The sequence below is a fragment of the Lathyrus oleraceus genome, chromosome 4 (genome assembly GCF_024323335.1).
Source record: "Lathyrus oleraceus cultivar Zhongwan6 chromosome 4, CAAS_Psat_ZW6_1.0, whole genome shotgun sequence".
NCBI lineage: Eukaryota > Viridiplantae > Streptophyta > Magnoliopsida > Fabales > Fabaceae > Lathyrus > Lathyrus oleraceus.
The window spans coordinates 418,500,264-418,514,394 of record NC_066582.1 but is presented as its reverse complement, the minus strand read 5'-3'; the positions used below and the strand labels follow the sequence as shown (position 1 = coordinate 418,514,394).

At 38.2% G+C, this 14,131-nt stretch overlaps 1 protein-coding gene and 1 pseudogene across 1 annotated transcript; one reads left to right on the top strand and one right to left on the bottom strand.

Annotated features, from left to right (window-relative positions):
• Positions 1-1,041: 1,041 nt before the first annotated feature.
• On the bottom strand, positions 1,042-13,637 carry LOC127137783 (uncharacterized; the record flags this gene model as incomplete). The annotated part of the gene is made up of 4 exons (XM_051064204.1): positions 13,584-13,637; positions 13,288-13,376; positions 1,573-1,822; positions 1,042-1,527 (listed from the first exon to the last, which is right to left on the bottom strand). Coding segments are annotated over exons 1-4 (879 nt in total), but the record flags the coding sequence as incomplete, so codon positions are not given.
• LOC127077259 (uncharacterized) lies at positions 2,688-2,787 on the top strand (annotated as a pseudogene).
• Positions 13,638-14,131: the final 494 nt, after the last annotated feature.

Sequence of the window (14,131 nt, the reverse complement as noted above, 5' to 3'; positions counted from 1 at the left end):
GTTCGAGATGATGTGTCCTAAAACAATTCCTTCTTGTACCATAAAGTGGCACTTTTCCCAATTAAGTACTAAGTTTACTTTTACACATCGCTCCAGAACTCTTTCCAGGTTTTCAAGGCATTCTTCGAAACTTTGTCCGTATACAGAAAAGTCATCCATAAATACTTCCATGATGTTTTCGAGAAAGTCGGCGAATATTGCCATCATGCATCTTTGAAAAGTTGCAGGGGCATTACACAGACCAAACGGCATTCGTCTATACGCGAAGGTACCAAAAGGGCATGTGAATGTTGTCTTTTCTTGGTCATCAGGGTGAATTGGTATTTGAAAGAAGCCTGAATAACCGTCTAAATAACAGAAATGTGAATGTTTAGCTAATCGTTCTAACATTTGGTCAATGAATGGTAAAGGGAAATGATCTTTTCGGGTTGCTTTGTTTAGTTTCCTATAATCAATGCACATTCTCCATCCCGATTCGATTCGTTTAGTTATAGTTTCTCCTTTTTCGTTTTCAATAACGGTTATGCCTCCTTTCTTTGGTACAACGTGTACAGGACTAACCCATTTGCTATCAGATATAGGATATATAATACCTGCTTCTAATAACTTGGTTATTTCTTTCTTTACTACCTCACTTAGGATCGGATTTAGTCTTCTCTGGTGTTCCCTAGAGGTTTTACAGTCTTCTTCTAACATGATGCGGTGCATACAAATAGAAGGGCTTATTCCTTTAAGATCGGTGATGTGGTATCCTAGTGCGGTTGGATATTTTCTTAAGATATGTAGGAGTTTTTCTGTTTCGAGTCTTCCTAGATCTGCATTAACTATCACAGGTCGTTCAAGTTCTAAGTCTAGGAATTCATATCTCAGATTTTTGGGAAGTGTTTTCAAATCAGGGGTTGGTTTGTTAAGACACTGCGTAGGATCCGGTGTTATTGCTAGGCATTGTTTAGATTTGTCCTCTAAAAGATAGTCTGATGCTTTGTCTTCTCCTGACTCTGCTTCTTTTATGCATTCATCGATGATATCCATGAAGTAACATGTATCTTCTATTGCAGGTGCTTTCAAGAATTGGGAAAGAATGAATTCAATTTTCTCTTCACCTACTTCGAAGGTGAGTCGTCCTCGTTTTACGTCTATGATTGCACCGGCAGTTGCTAAGAATGGTCTTCCTAGTATAATAGGTGTCGTATCATCTTCTCTAATGTCCATAATTGTGAAGTCAGTGGGAATGTAAAACTGACCTATGCGTACGGGAACGTTTTCAAGGATTCCTACAGGATATTTGATGGAACGATCTGCTAATTGCACAGACATTTTGGTCGGTCTTAATTCTCCCATTTCCAGTTTCTTACATATGGATAAAGGCATAACGCTAATTCCGGCTCCTAAATCGCATAAGGCTTTGTCGATGACAAATTTTCCTATGTGACAGGGTATAGAGAAACTACCCGGATCCTTGAGTTTAGGGGGCATGTTTTGGATTATAGCGCTACATTCGGCAGGGAGTGTAACGGTTTCGCTATCCTCAAGTTTCCTTTTATTAGAAAGAATTTCTTTTAAGAATTTAGCATATGAAGGCATCTGCGTAATAGCTTCGGTAAACGGAATTGTAACGTTTAATTGTTTAAGGAGATCAACAAATTTTCTAAATTGGCCTACATCTTTGGTTTTAACAAGCCTTTGAGGGTAAGGTATAGGTGGTTTGTAAGGTGGTGGAGGTACATAAGGTTCCTTCTTTTCTAGGGTTTCCTTATTACTCTCTTCCTTTTCCTTAGGTTCACTTTCCTCAGTAGATTTCTTAGGGTTTTGGTTTTCTATCCTTGGGTCAGACGGTCCTTCCACTTCCGTTCCACTTCTTAATATAATTGCATGAGCTTGGCTTCTCGGATTGGGTTGGGGGTTGTCCAGGGAATGTACCAGTTGGTGCAGCAGTAGGTGCTTGTTGTTGAGCTACTTGAGATATTTGCGTTTCCAGCATTTTGTTATGGGTAGCCAGGGCATCTACTTTGCTTGCTAGTTGTTTAAGTTGTTCGCCAGTGTGTATGTTCTGGTTTAAGAAATCTTTATTGGTTTGTTGTTGGGAAGCTATAAAGTTTTCCATCATGATTTCCAAGTTGGACTTTCTAGGGGTATTATTGTTAGGATTCGGTTTCTGATATCCCGGAGGTATAGATGGGGCTTGATTTGGAGACTGTCCAGGTGCGTATAAAGCATTATTACTCTTATATGAGAAGTTTGGATGGTTCTTCCAATTTGGGTTATAGGTATTCGAATAGGGGCTTCCTTGAGCATAGTTTACTTGCTCTGTTTGGATTCCAGTCAAGAGTTGACATTCTGCAGGAGTGTGGCCTTGGATTCCACAGACCTCGCAATTCTGAGTTACAGCAACCACGGCGGCTGGAGGTGATACGTTTAAACTTTCAATTTTCTGGACCAAAGCATCCACTTTTGCATTGACGTGATCAAGGTTACTTATCTCGTACATGCCAGTTTTCGGTTGAGGTTTTTCCACCGTTGTTCGTTCGGTTCCCCACTGATAGTGGTTTTGGGCCATGCTCTCGATAAGCTGGTAAGCATCAGCGTAAGGTTTGTTCATTAGTGCACCACCTGCAGCGGCGTCTATTGTTAACCTTGTATTGTATAAGAGACCATTATAAAATGTGTGAATTACTAACCAGTCTTCCAAACCATGGTGTGGGCAAAGTCTCATCATGTCTTTGTATCTTTCCCATGCTTCGAAAAGAGACTCGTTGTCTTTCTGTTTAAATCCGTTTATCTGGGCTCTTAACATAGCTGTTTTGCTTGGTGGAAAATATCGGGCAAGAAAAACTTTCTTCAACTCGTTCCATGTGGTGACTGAGTTGGAAGGAAGAGATTGAAGCCATCTTCTAGCGCTATCTCTTAATGAGAAAGGAAAAAGACGAAGTCGAATTGCCTCTGAAGTGACACCATTAGCTTTAACAGTATCAGCGTATTGGACAAATACGGATAAATGAAGGTTTGGATCTTCGGTAAGATTTCCAGAGAATTGGTTCTGTTGCACAGCCTGCAACAACGAAGGTTTAAGTTCAAAGTTGTTTGCTTCGATTGCGGGCGGAGCAATACTTGAATGCGGTTCATCTTGCGATGGAGCGGCGTAATCTCTAAGAGCACGAGCTGGTTCTGCCATCTCGGTTAAAGAAGGAAAATCTTTAAGATCAGGAAGGTCTATAGGAGGGAGATTGTTTTCAGCACGATATTCCCGAATTCGTCGTAAGACTCGGAGATATAGTTCGATATCGTTGATTCGTAAATAGAGCGGTTCGCCTTGAGAGCGAGTGCGTGGCATACAAATCAACGAAAGAAAGAAAATAGAAGGAAAAGAAACCTTAGTCTCTACAGCGTAACGGAAGAGTTACGATATCGATTGAATAAAAGTCCCCGGCAACGGCGCCAAAAACTTGATCGCTCGACTGTGTGAGTCGAGAATGGGATACAAACTGCAAGTGCACAGTTCTATCGCGTAGTTTTAAAAGATATCGATCCCACAGGGACTTATGAATCGATATACCGTTATCTAAGGTTACTACGTAAATCTAAGGTGAAAATGTTTGATTGTTTGGGGAAAAACTAAGGGCTAAACTAATATCTAGATTAAATATTAATAAAACGGATATCGGTATGTAGTTCGTCAAAACTAGGGAATCAAGTCTTTGTCGGCTTCTTGGTTTTAAAATGAATCGTTTCGGTTAACTTTATTGGTTAAAGGTTCTATCTCAAACTCTCGCTCTGTTGAATAAACCATGATTTTATATTAATGTTGCTGTCACTTATAATTAAGTCAAAAACCATATTTTGAAAGCAATAAAGTTGCAGAAACTCTTTTTAAGAAAATACTGACCGTTTTAAACACCCTTATCTCAAACTCTCGCTCTGTTGACTTAGGTTATATAATTAAATCCAAATGCTTAACTCTCGTCCTCACATTCAATCTTTAAAAATACTTTTTGGAAAAGGTCAGAATTTAATTAACTCTAAAACTTGCTCTCGCCCTGATCTAGAATTAATGCCTAACTTACACTGTCCAGTTAAAATCTCAAACTCTCGCTCTATTGATTTTAACTTCTTTATGTCTTTTACTTTTGTAAAAAATCTTGTTATTAAACCTGTAAGTTGAGACCGTAAAAAGATTGATTTTGATTTTAAGTTTAGATAGACCGATTCAGTCTTGATCCCTTATTCTGCTTACTTTACATACCGATACCTAGGCAAATTAGCCAGACATGCTAAACAAATAAGAATTTATATCATGCATAAACAGACTCATTCCAGGCAGATAATATAGATAAATAATAAAACAAAATATTAAATAATGATTAAAGAACCTGAATGCGTAATACAATAGTCTTGAACACTCCACCACAAGCCGGTAGGATTTGTTCTTGGATTCTTCAATTAAACAGTAAATTAAATCAAGGAATTAAAACTGGAATATAACGTAAGGTTAAATCCAGTATAAAGTTGCACAATAGTTTCCGGTGTAGAAACTATTATGCGAAAAATATCTAGAAGCTGAAACGGGAAAGGTAAATTTTGCAAGGAAAAATAAAAAAATGTAAAGCTTGCAAAAGAAATAAATAAAATAAACAATGTTAAGTGCTGGAAAAGAAGAAAATAAGCAAAAGGTGTGACAAGAAAATTTGGCAGAGCTTCGACAATATGAGCGTGGAAAAACCGACATTTGAAATTTCCCAATTAACTCCTATTTATACAGCTGCTGGTGTAACTGCTTTTCAAGGGTTTCCGTGTGCGTGGTCTCGTTCCGAGGGTTAAGCGTGCGTGGAAATAGCTTTCAACGTGGTCAGTTGAGTTCCTTGCGCCAAAAATATAGAGGACTGGTGTGACGTTCGTCACACCATGTGTGACGCTCGTCACAGGAGTGCTTTTAGTGTGACGCTCGTCACAACCCTTGTGACGCCCGTCACAGGCGTAACGTGCACTTTCTTTGGGCTGGGCTTGGTCTTTGTTATTTGTTTCCTTTTTATTCCTTTTTACACCTCCTTTTCTTCCCTTTTTCACTTTTGCTTCAAAATGGATACCTGACATACATAGCAAGGAAATACTGCATAATATCTGATAAAATGAGATATACTAAAGTAAATGATAATATAATCTAATTGAATTAAGTCTTAAAATGTGATATAATTTCGTGTTATCAGAACTCACCCTTACAACTATTTTTCAGGTAACGAGCAGTGATTGAGTAGAAGCTAGTGCTTGGAGTCTAGTGTAGTCTCCGTAGTGGGTCGTGCTCTGATAGATGTAACATCGGGACGGGATGTTTTTAATTGTTGAATAATTTTACATGTAATCTGTTATATGTTTTGAATGGTTGATTTGATTTCTATCCGCTGCGAATTATGCAAAAAAAAATGTTATTTGAATTAAATAATGAGCATGACTGAATTTTATGGTGAAATGTGTGAAGTGTTGTGTGACACCCTTGGTGCATAATTACTCTGATATATATTTGTTATTGTTATTTTAATTAAATATTTGGGGTATTTTAGAAGGGTGTTACATTAGTGGTATCAGAGCAGGTCGGTCTGTCCGGCCAGTTGTCGTGTCGTTACTGTCTAACAATTGTGTATTGTTACTAATCTAACTTTTAAGTTGTGTTGTATTGATAAGTTGGAATGGCTGGAAGGAATGACGCTGCAATGGCTGCCGCAATGCAAGCGATGGCACAAGCTGTGCAGAACTTGCCAAATGCTGGTGGTGATGCTGAATCACGTAGCTTGGCGACTTTTCAGAGAGAGAATCCGCCGGTGTTTAAAGGGAAGCATGATCCAGATGCAGCCTTGGGATGGTTGAAAGAGATTGAGAGAATCTTCCGTGTTATGGATTGCACTCCAGCTCAGAAGGTTCGGTATGGTACTCACATGCTAGCAGTCGAAGCTGATGACTGGTGGCTAGAGACTCACGAGAGGTTGACCGTGGCAGGTGAAGTCATTACTTGGGATGTATTCCGCAGGGAATTCATGAGAAAGTATTATCCGGAAGATGTCCGTGGTAAGAAGGAAATTGAGTTCCTTGAGCTGAAGCAAGGAAACATGTCTGTCACTGATTATGCTGCGAAATTTGTGGAGCTGTCCAAATTTTATCCTCATTACACTGGTGCTGGTGCTGAATTTTCAAAGTGCATCAAGTTTGAAAATGGACTGCGCTCTGAAATTAAGAAGGTTGTTGGGTATCAGAAGATACGCATTTTTACTGAATTGGTTGATAGCTGCAGGATATTTGAAGAAGACAATAATGCTCATTACAAGATTGTCAGTGACCGCAGGGGCAAGCAACATCAAAATCGTGGCAAGCCGTATGATGCCCCAGTGGGAAAAGGGAAACAAGGAGCTGCTCCGGCTCAGAGGACTAGTAGGGGAGGTGCTCCTGCTGGTATAGTTTGCTTCAAATGTGGTCAGGCTGGTCATAAGAGTAATGTATGCACTGCTGAAGTAAAGAGATGTTTTCGCTGTGGTAAGACTGGTCATGCAATAGCTGATTGCAAGCACAAGGAAATGATTTGTTTTAATTGTGGCGAAGAAGGGCATATTGGAAGTCAGTGTCAGAAGCCAAAGAAATCTCAGACTGGGAAGGTGTTTGCATTGACCGGAACTCAAACCTCCAGTGAGGACAGACTTATCCGAGGTACGTGTTATATTAATGGCTTTCCTCTTGTAGCTATTATTGACACAGGTGCGACTCATTCCTTTATATCTTTGGATTGTGCTGTGAAACTTAAGTTAGAGATATCTGAGATGTTTGGTAGTATGGTAATTGATACTCCTGCGAAGGGTTCAGTGACTACTACTTCGGTTTGTTTAAATTGTCCTTTGAGTATTTTTGGTAGAGACTTTGGGATGGACCTAGTGTGTCTTCCACTAGTGCAGATTGATGTTATTCTGGGTATGAACTGGTTGGTGTTTAACCGAGTTTCTATCAATTGTTTTGATAAGACGGTGGTCTTTTCTGAGATTGAGGAGGGAAAGAGTTTGTTTCTATCAGCAAGGCAAGTGAATGAGGAAGTAGCTGATGGGGCAGAGTTGTTTATGCTGTTAGCGACTTTGGAGGCTAAAGATAAACTGGTGATTGGCGATCTAGCCGTGGTGTGTGATTTTCCTGATGTGTTTCCGGAAGAGGTGAATGAATTACCGCCAGAGCGCGAAGTGGAGTTCTCGATTGATTTGGTACCTGGTACTAGGCCGATATCGATGGCTCCGTACCGTATGTCTGCTGTTGAGTTAACTGAATTGAAGAGTCAGTTGGAAGATCTGTTGGATAAGAAATTTATTCGTCCGAGTGTGTCACCGTGGGGTGCACCAGTGCTATTGGTTAAGAAGAAGGAAGGTACTATGAGGTTGTGTGTGGACTACAGGCAACTGAATAAAGTGACGATCAAGAATCGGTATCCTTTGCCGAGGATTGATGATTTGATGGATCAGTTGGTTGGTGCAAGTGTGTTCAGCAAAATAGATTTGAGATCTGGGTATCATCAGATCCGTGTGAAAACCGAGGATATTCAGAAGACTGCTTTCAGAACAAGGTATGGACATTATGAGTATTCTGTAATGCCTTTTGGTGTGACTAATGCGCCTGGAGTATTTATGGAGTACATGAATAGGATTTTCCATCCGTACCTAGACAAGTTTGTTGTAGTGTTTATTGATGATATTTTGGTGTATTCGAAATCTGAAGAAGAGCATGCTGAACATTTGAGAGTGGTTTTGAGAGTTCTACGAGAAAAGAAGTTATTTGCTAAATTGTCCAAGTGTGAATTTTGGTTAGGAGAGGTGAGTTTTCTTGGTCATGTGATTTCAAGAGGTGGCGTTGTTGTTGATCCTTCTAAGATAGAAGCGGTATCTAAGTGGGAAGCTCCGAAGTCTGTTGCTGAGATTCGAAGTTTCCTTGGTTTGGCTGGTTATTATAGGAAGTTCATTGAGGGATTTTCTAAGTTGGCGTTACCATTGACGATGTTGACTAGGAAGGGGCAAGCGTTTGTTTGGGACTCAAAATGTGAAGAAGGTTTCCAAGAGTTAAATAGAAGGTTAACTACTGCTCCTATTCTGATATTACCGAGTTCGTCGGAACCATTTGAGGTTTACTGTGATGCTTCATTGTTGGGTTTGGGTGGTGTGTTGATGCAGAATAAGCAGGTTATAGCTTATGCTTCAAGACAGCTGAGGGTTCATGAGAGGAACTACCCGACGCACGATTTAGAGTTGGCGGCTGTGGTGTTTGTTCTAAAGTTATTGAGGCATTACTTGTACGGGTCAAGATTTGAGGTTTTCAGTGACCATAAAAGTTTAAAGTATTTGTTTGATCAGAAAGAGCTGAATATGAGACAGAGAAGATGGTTAGAGTTTCTGAAGGATTATGACTTTGGTTTGAATTACCATCCGGGTAAAGCAAACGTAGTGGCTGATGCATTGAGTCGGAAATCATTACATATGTCTATGCTAATGGTTAAGGAATTGGATTTAATTGAGCAGTTTAGAGACTTGAGTTTGGTGTGTGAGAGTACTCACAATAGTGTTAAATTGGGAATGTTGAAGTTAACAAGTGGTATTCTGGATGAGATCAGAGAGGGTCAGAAATCCGATGTGCTTTTGGTTGATAAGTTGACTCTAGTGAATCAAGGTCAAGGTGGCGAATTCAGAGTTGATGAGAATGATGTTTTGAAATTTGGTAATCGGGTGTGTATTCCGGATGTTATCGAACTTAAGAAGAGTATTCTTGAAGAAGGACATCGTAGTGGCCTGAGTATTCATCCTGGAGCTACGAAGATGTATCATGATTTGAAAAAGTTATTTTGGTGGCCGGGAATGAAAAGAGAAATTGCGAGTTTTGTTTATTCTTGTTTGACTTGTCAGAAGTCAAAGATTGAGCATCAGAAGCCGTCTGGGCTAATGCAACCGTTGGTTATTCCAGAGTGGAAGTGGGATAGTATCAGTATGGATTTTGTTTCTGGTTTACCGAGGACAATTAAGAATTTTGAAGCTATTTGGGTGATTGTTGACAGATTGACGAAGTCGGCTCATTTCATTCCGATTAGAATGGACTATCCGTTAGAGAAATTAGCTGAGTTGTATATTGAGAAAATTGTAAGTTTGCATGGTATTCCGTCGAGTATTGTTTCGGACAGAGATCCTAGATTTACATCGAAGTTCTGGGAAGGTTTGCAGAGGGCTTTGGGAACTAAACTGAGATTGAGCTCTGCATATCACCCGCAGACTGATGGTCAGACTGAGAGGACGATTCAGTCATTGGAGGATCTTTTGAGAGCTTGCGTTTTGGAAAAGGGAGGTGCTTGGGATTGCTATTTACCTTTGATTGAGTTTACCTACAACAATAGTTTTCATTCGAGTATTGGTATGGCACCGTTTGAAGCTTTGTATGGTAGGAGATGTCGGACACCGTTATGTTGGTATGAGTCCGGTGAGAGTGCTGTGGTTGGACCGGAGATTGTTCAACAGACTACAGAAAAGATTAAGATGATTCAGGAGAAGATGAGAATTGCTCAGAGTCGTCAGAAGAGTTATCATGATAAGAGGAGGAAATCACTTGAGTTCCGAGAGGGAGATCACGTGTTTCTTCGTGTTACTCCGATAACTGGGGTTGGTCGAGGTTTGAAGTCAAAGAAGTTGACACCTCGATTTATTGGTCCTTATCAGATTTTGGAGAGGATAGGAGAGGTAGCCTATCGTATCGCTTTACCGCCGTCACTTGCGAATTTGCATGAGGTTTTTCATGTGTCTCAGTTGAGGAGGTACATTCATGATCCGTCGCATGTGATCCAAGTAGATGATGTACAGGTAAGAGATAACCTGACTGTTGGAATATCGCCTATGAGGATTGAGGATCGAGAGTTGAAGCAGTTGCGGGGTAAAGAGATTGCCTTAGTGAAAGTAGCTTGGGGAGGACCAGCAGGTGGCAATGTGACTTGGGAACTGGAGAGTCAGATGAAAAAGTCTTATCCAGAGTTATTTGCTTGAGGTATGTTTTCGAGGACGAAAACTCTTTTAGTGGGGGAGAGTTGTAACACCCCGAATAAAATAAGAGAATTATTTAAATTAAGTTAATAATATATTTATTAATTTAATTAAATAAATTGAATTATTGGATTATTATTATTATTATTTGGAATAATAATTAGTGGAAAATATATAAGTTGGAATAAGAGAAAAGGGTTTTCATTTTTGGTAAAGAGTTTTCACGTGAAACAGAGAAGCGGCTGAAAAGTGGAAAGTGGAGAAAGAGCAAAGGTTGAAGAACGGAAAAGCTTGAAGCTTAGAGATTGCCGGATTATCTCAGGTAAGGGGGGGTTTATCGTCGTTTAATGGGTATTATAGATTAACATGTCATGGGTAGTGATAAACCGTTGATTGGACCCTAATTGGGATGTTGCATGTTGAGAATTTGTGTTGTATGAGTTGTGTTGATACTGTAATTGAATCGGTAATTGTGTGAGTCGTGTTCCCCCGAACGTATAGCTTTTTACGGAAATTGAATCGGAGGTCCGGAAGTCCTCCAACGGCGGAAAATGCGGAGAACTCTGCATTCTGCCTTGTGTTAGCGCAGGAACTGCTGTTTTGTCTGCGTTAACCGGTTAACCCAGGGCGTTAACCGGTTAACACTGTTATATTTTGTGGAAATGTGCTGTTTTGCCTGCGTTAACCGGTTAACCCAGGGCGTTAACCGGTTAACACTGTTGCGTTTTGCCAGAAAATGTGTTTTGTCCTGCGTTAACCGGTTAACCCAGGGCGTTAACCGGTTAACACTGTTGGAAATTGGAAAAAACTGATATTTTAATGTTGTGAACATAATTAGTTATTGGCCTATTATCGTTAATTTTGATGAGTAACTTTGTTGAGTTTATGTTATGAAGTGTTGATACAAATATGTTGATAAGTTGTGTTAAAGTTGTTGAAAATACTGAGTTGTAGGCTTGGTGAGCCAAAGTTGATTATAAGTTGATTATAAGTTGATTTTGTTGAAAACATTGTTGTGTTGCTATTCTTATTATGTTGTCGGCAGTTTAAGTCGGGTATGCCATGTACATTCATATGCATTAAGTCGGAGCTTTGCTCACACCACGTTGGCCTGGATTGGCAAAATTTTAAGTTGAAAGTTGAAGGCTTATGCCTTGATGCCCACTAAAATGGCAATGATTTTAAGTTGGGAGTTTTACTCCGATTGGTACCACATGCATGACGAGTCGAGTCTCATTTGAGTTGCATTTTATGTTGTTATTGAGTATGATATTGGAGTTGATGTGCCGTTACTGAATGTGTAAATCTGATTTGGGTGATGAAACGTGTTAAATTACTTAGCATTACATGATGATTTATAATGCTTATTATATCGATTGAGGAACTCACCCTTACAACTATTTTTCAGGTAACGAGCAGTGATTGAGTAGAAGCTAGTGCTTGGAGTCTAGTGTAGTCTCCGTAGTGGGTCGTGCTCTGATAGATGTAACATCGGGACGGGATGTTTTTAATTGTTGAGTAATTTTACATGTAATCTGTTATATGTTTTGAATGGTTGATTTGATTTCTATCCGCTGCGAATTATGCACAAAAAAAATGTTATTTGAATTAAATAATGAGCATGACTGAATTTTATGGTGAAATGTGTGAAGTGTTGTGTGACACCCTTGGTGCATAATTACTCTGATATATATTTGTTATTGTTATTTTAATTAAATATTTGAGGTATTTTAGAAGGGTGTTACACTTGTGATGCACTGTTGATTGATAATGTGCATTTTATGATTTTGGCGTGATGTAATCCTGAGAGGGATTACATGAGTTGTCAATGCATTTATGTTAGGATGAGAGAGAGTTCTTAACGTATTGATTTGATGATATGGTCATGCATCATAAGAGTTGTGTCAAGAGGTAAGTCTGCTAGTTCAGAGATGGGACTAATGATTTGTCCCAAGCTCAGAGAGGGGGCTTGGGTTCGCAGAGATTGGAACCCGGTTTGTATGAAGAACCAAATGGGGTTCGCAGAGATTGGAACCCGATTCGTATGAAGAACCAAATGTTTAGTTGGTACCACATGCATATGCATATAGTTGCATTGTATAATAAGTTATTTGAATAATTATTTAGTTATGATTGATTAATGAGTTTGGGTGTGATATTGTGATGAGATATACTGTGAATGAAATTGTATGGAGAATATTGTGCTATTATTCTATCTTGAAGTATATGTCTATTATTATTGTTTGTGAATTCTCACCCATTTGTTGTTGTGGTGGTCTGTGCTCCTCTTCAGAGTACATATAAGCAGGTAACTAAGTAGCTGCTTTTAGAGTTGGAGGAATGCATGAAATTTTTCCTTATTTTTATTTTTGTGTTTAGTTTACAGACTCTGATATGTAACATTGGGGAAAACGTTTGTGATTTATCTTATGTTGTGTTGAGTAGAGAGTTAAAGTATATTTTCATGGTTAATGTTTTGAGGTTTTGAAGAGATTGCATTTATGATTTCGTTTATGTTATAAAGTCTTTGAAATTAAATGATTTATTTATTGCAGGCTTTGTTGATGATAAATTCTGTTGCGATGATATACTAAGTGAAGGGGATCATGCGATGACACCCTAAGTGAGGATGTTGATTGTTGTTTTTATTTGATAAAGTGTTACTAGGCATTTATGTTTTGAAAAGAGAATGTATGACATTCTATTTGATTGTGTGAATACTTTGATTTTATTATATAATTATGCGCGAGGAAATAAAGTGTTACATAATATGCTCATGCTACATTGAAGAAGTGGTTAAGAAATAGTTAGGAGATTTTTGTAAGGGTTAGGAATCATTAAACCAAATGATTCAAAATCAGCATAATGAGATACATACATCATTTGATTGCAGCATCACAGTATTAGAAAAAATTCAAAGACAAAACATGTATTCACAGTTGGTCGACAATTGTAGATTTTGCAATGTTTCAGCTTTGCTAGTGAGGAAATCATCACATTAGCTTAACACCATGTTGGAAGAGGTAGGTCATTGTGACATGACCATCGATTTCCCCGTTCTTCTTTAGCTTAAATACCTCACACAATCATTTTACTTCTAGGTATGTTCTTTTTGTCTTCGAACATTTTCTATAAGGTTCCTCAAAAGAGAAATCCCTTGGCTTCCACGTGCTCAAAGTTCGCCATTAAACTGAAAATATAGAAGAAATACTTGAGGATGTTTCACACACACACCCACCGTCAAATAATCTGACCGAACATTTCTCTTCGACTAATATCGATGATTAAATAACTGATGTTGAACTCCGATAGCATCCTTCGAGCTTTGTCTAACGATAAAGGGTGTACCTGCAAATATTAAGATAATCAATTCACTAACAATCATAATCATAAGTGTGAGGATTAAATTTTGAATATTTAATTGAAATTAAATTGTCTTTTAGTATTTATAATAAGTTCTTAGAAGAGAAATGTCAATGGATCTTAGGACTTTTGTATCTACTAGTCTGGTCCATGGTAATTGGATGAATTTTATATAATATGCCTTTATATAACAAGTGTATCTTCTAGACCATTTATCTTCGGAGATTTTAGATAATCCAGGTTCATGTAGGTTGTGTCTCATCCCAAACCAAAATATTATGCAAAGATCATGGACCATTCCAAATTCAAGAGACTTATTACAAATTAAACAAATTAAACTACTAGACAAAACATTAAGTTAATGCATTCAAAACCTAAAATTCAGAACGATAGCACAATTACAACAAAGTCTCAAGTTTAAGTCGAATGTAGAAAATGGATATGCTATTTATGTACTAAAAAAATTGATGCCCATAAAAAAATGAATCTTATGCCTTCACACTTTTAAGTTATTTCAACTAACCTTTGTCTTTATATTAAAAAAATATGTAGAACTTATTAGGATTTAAGAGGAATAAATTAATTTTGAAGTACTCAAACATGAGTTTTTTTTTTTTTTAAACAAAACAAGTTATGATTTTCTTTTACTCAAAGTCTAGAGTAATTTTAAAAAAATAGTTAGAGTTACTAGCGATTCAAGTTTTAAGTGTTTGAGTGAATTGGATTAACGTACACTTTTA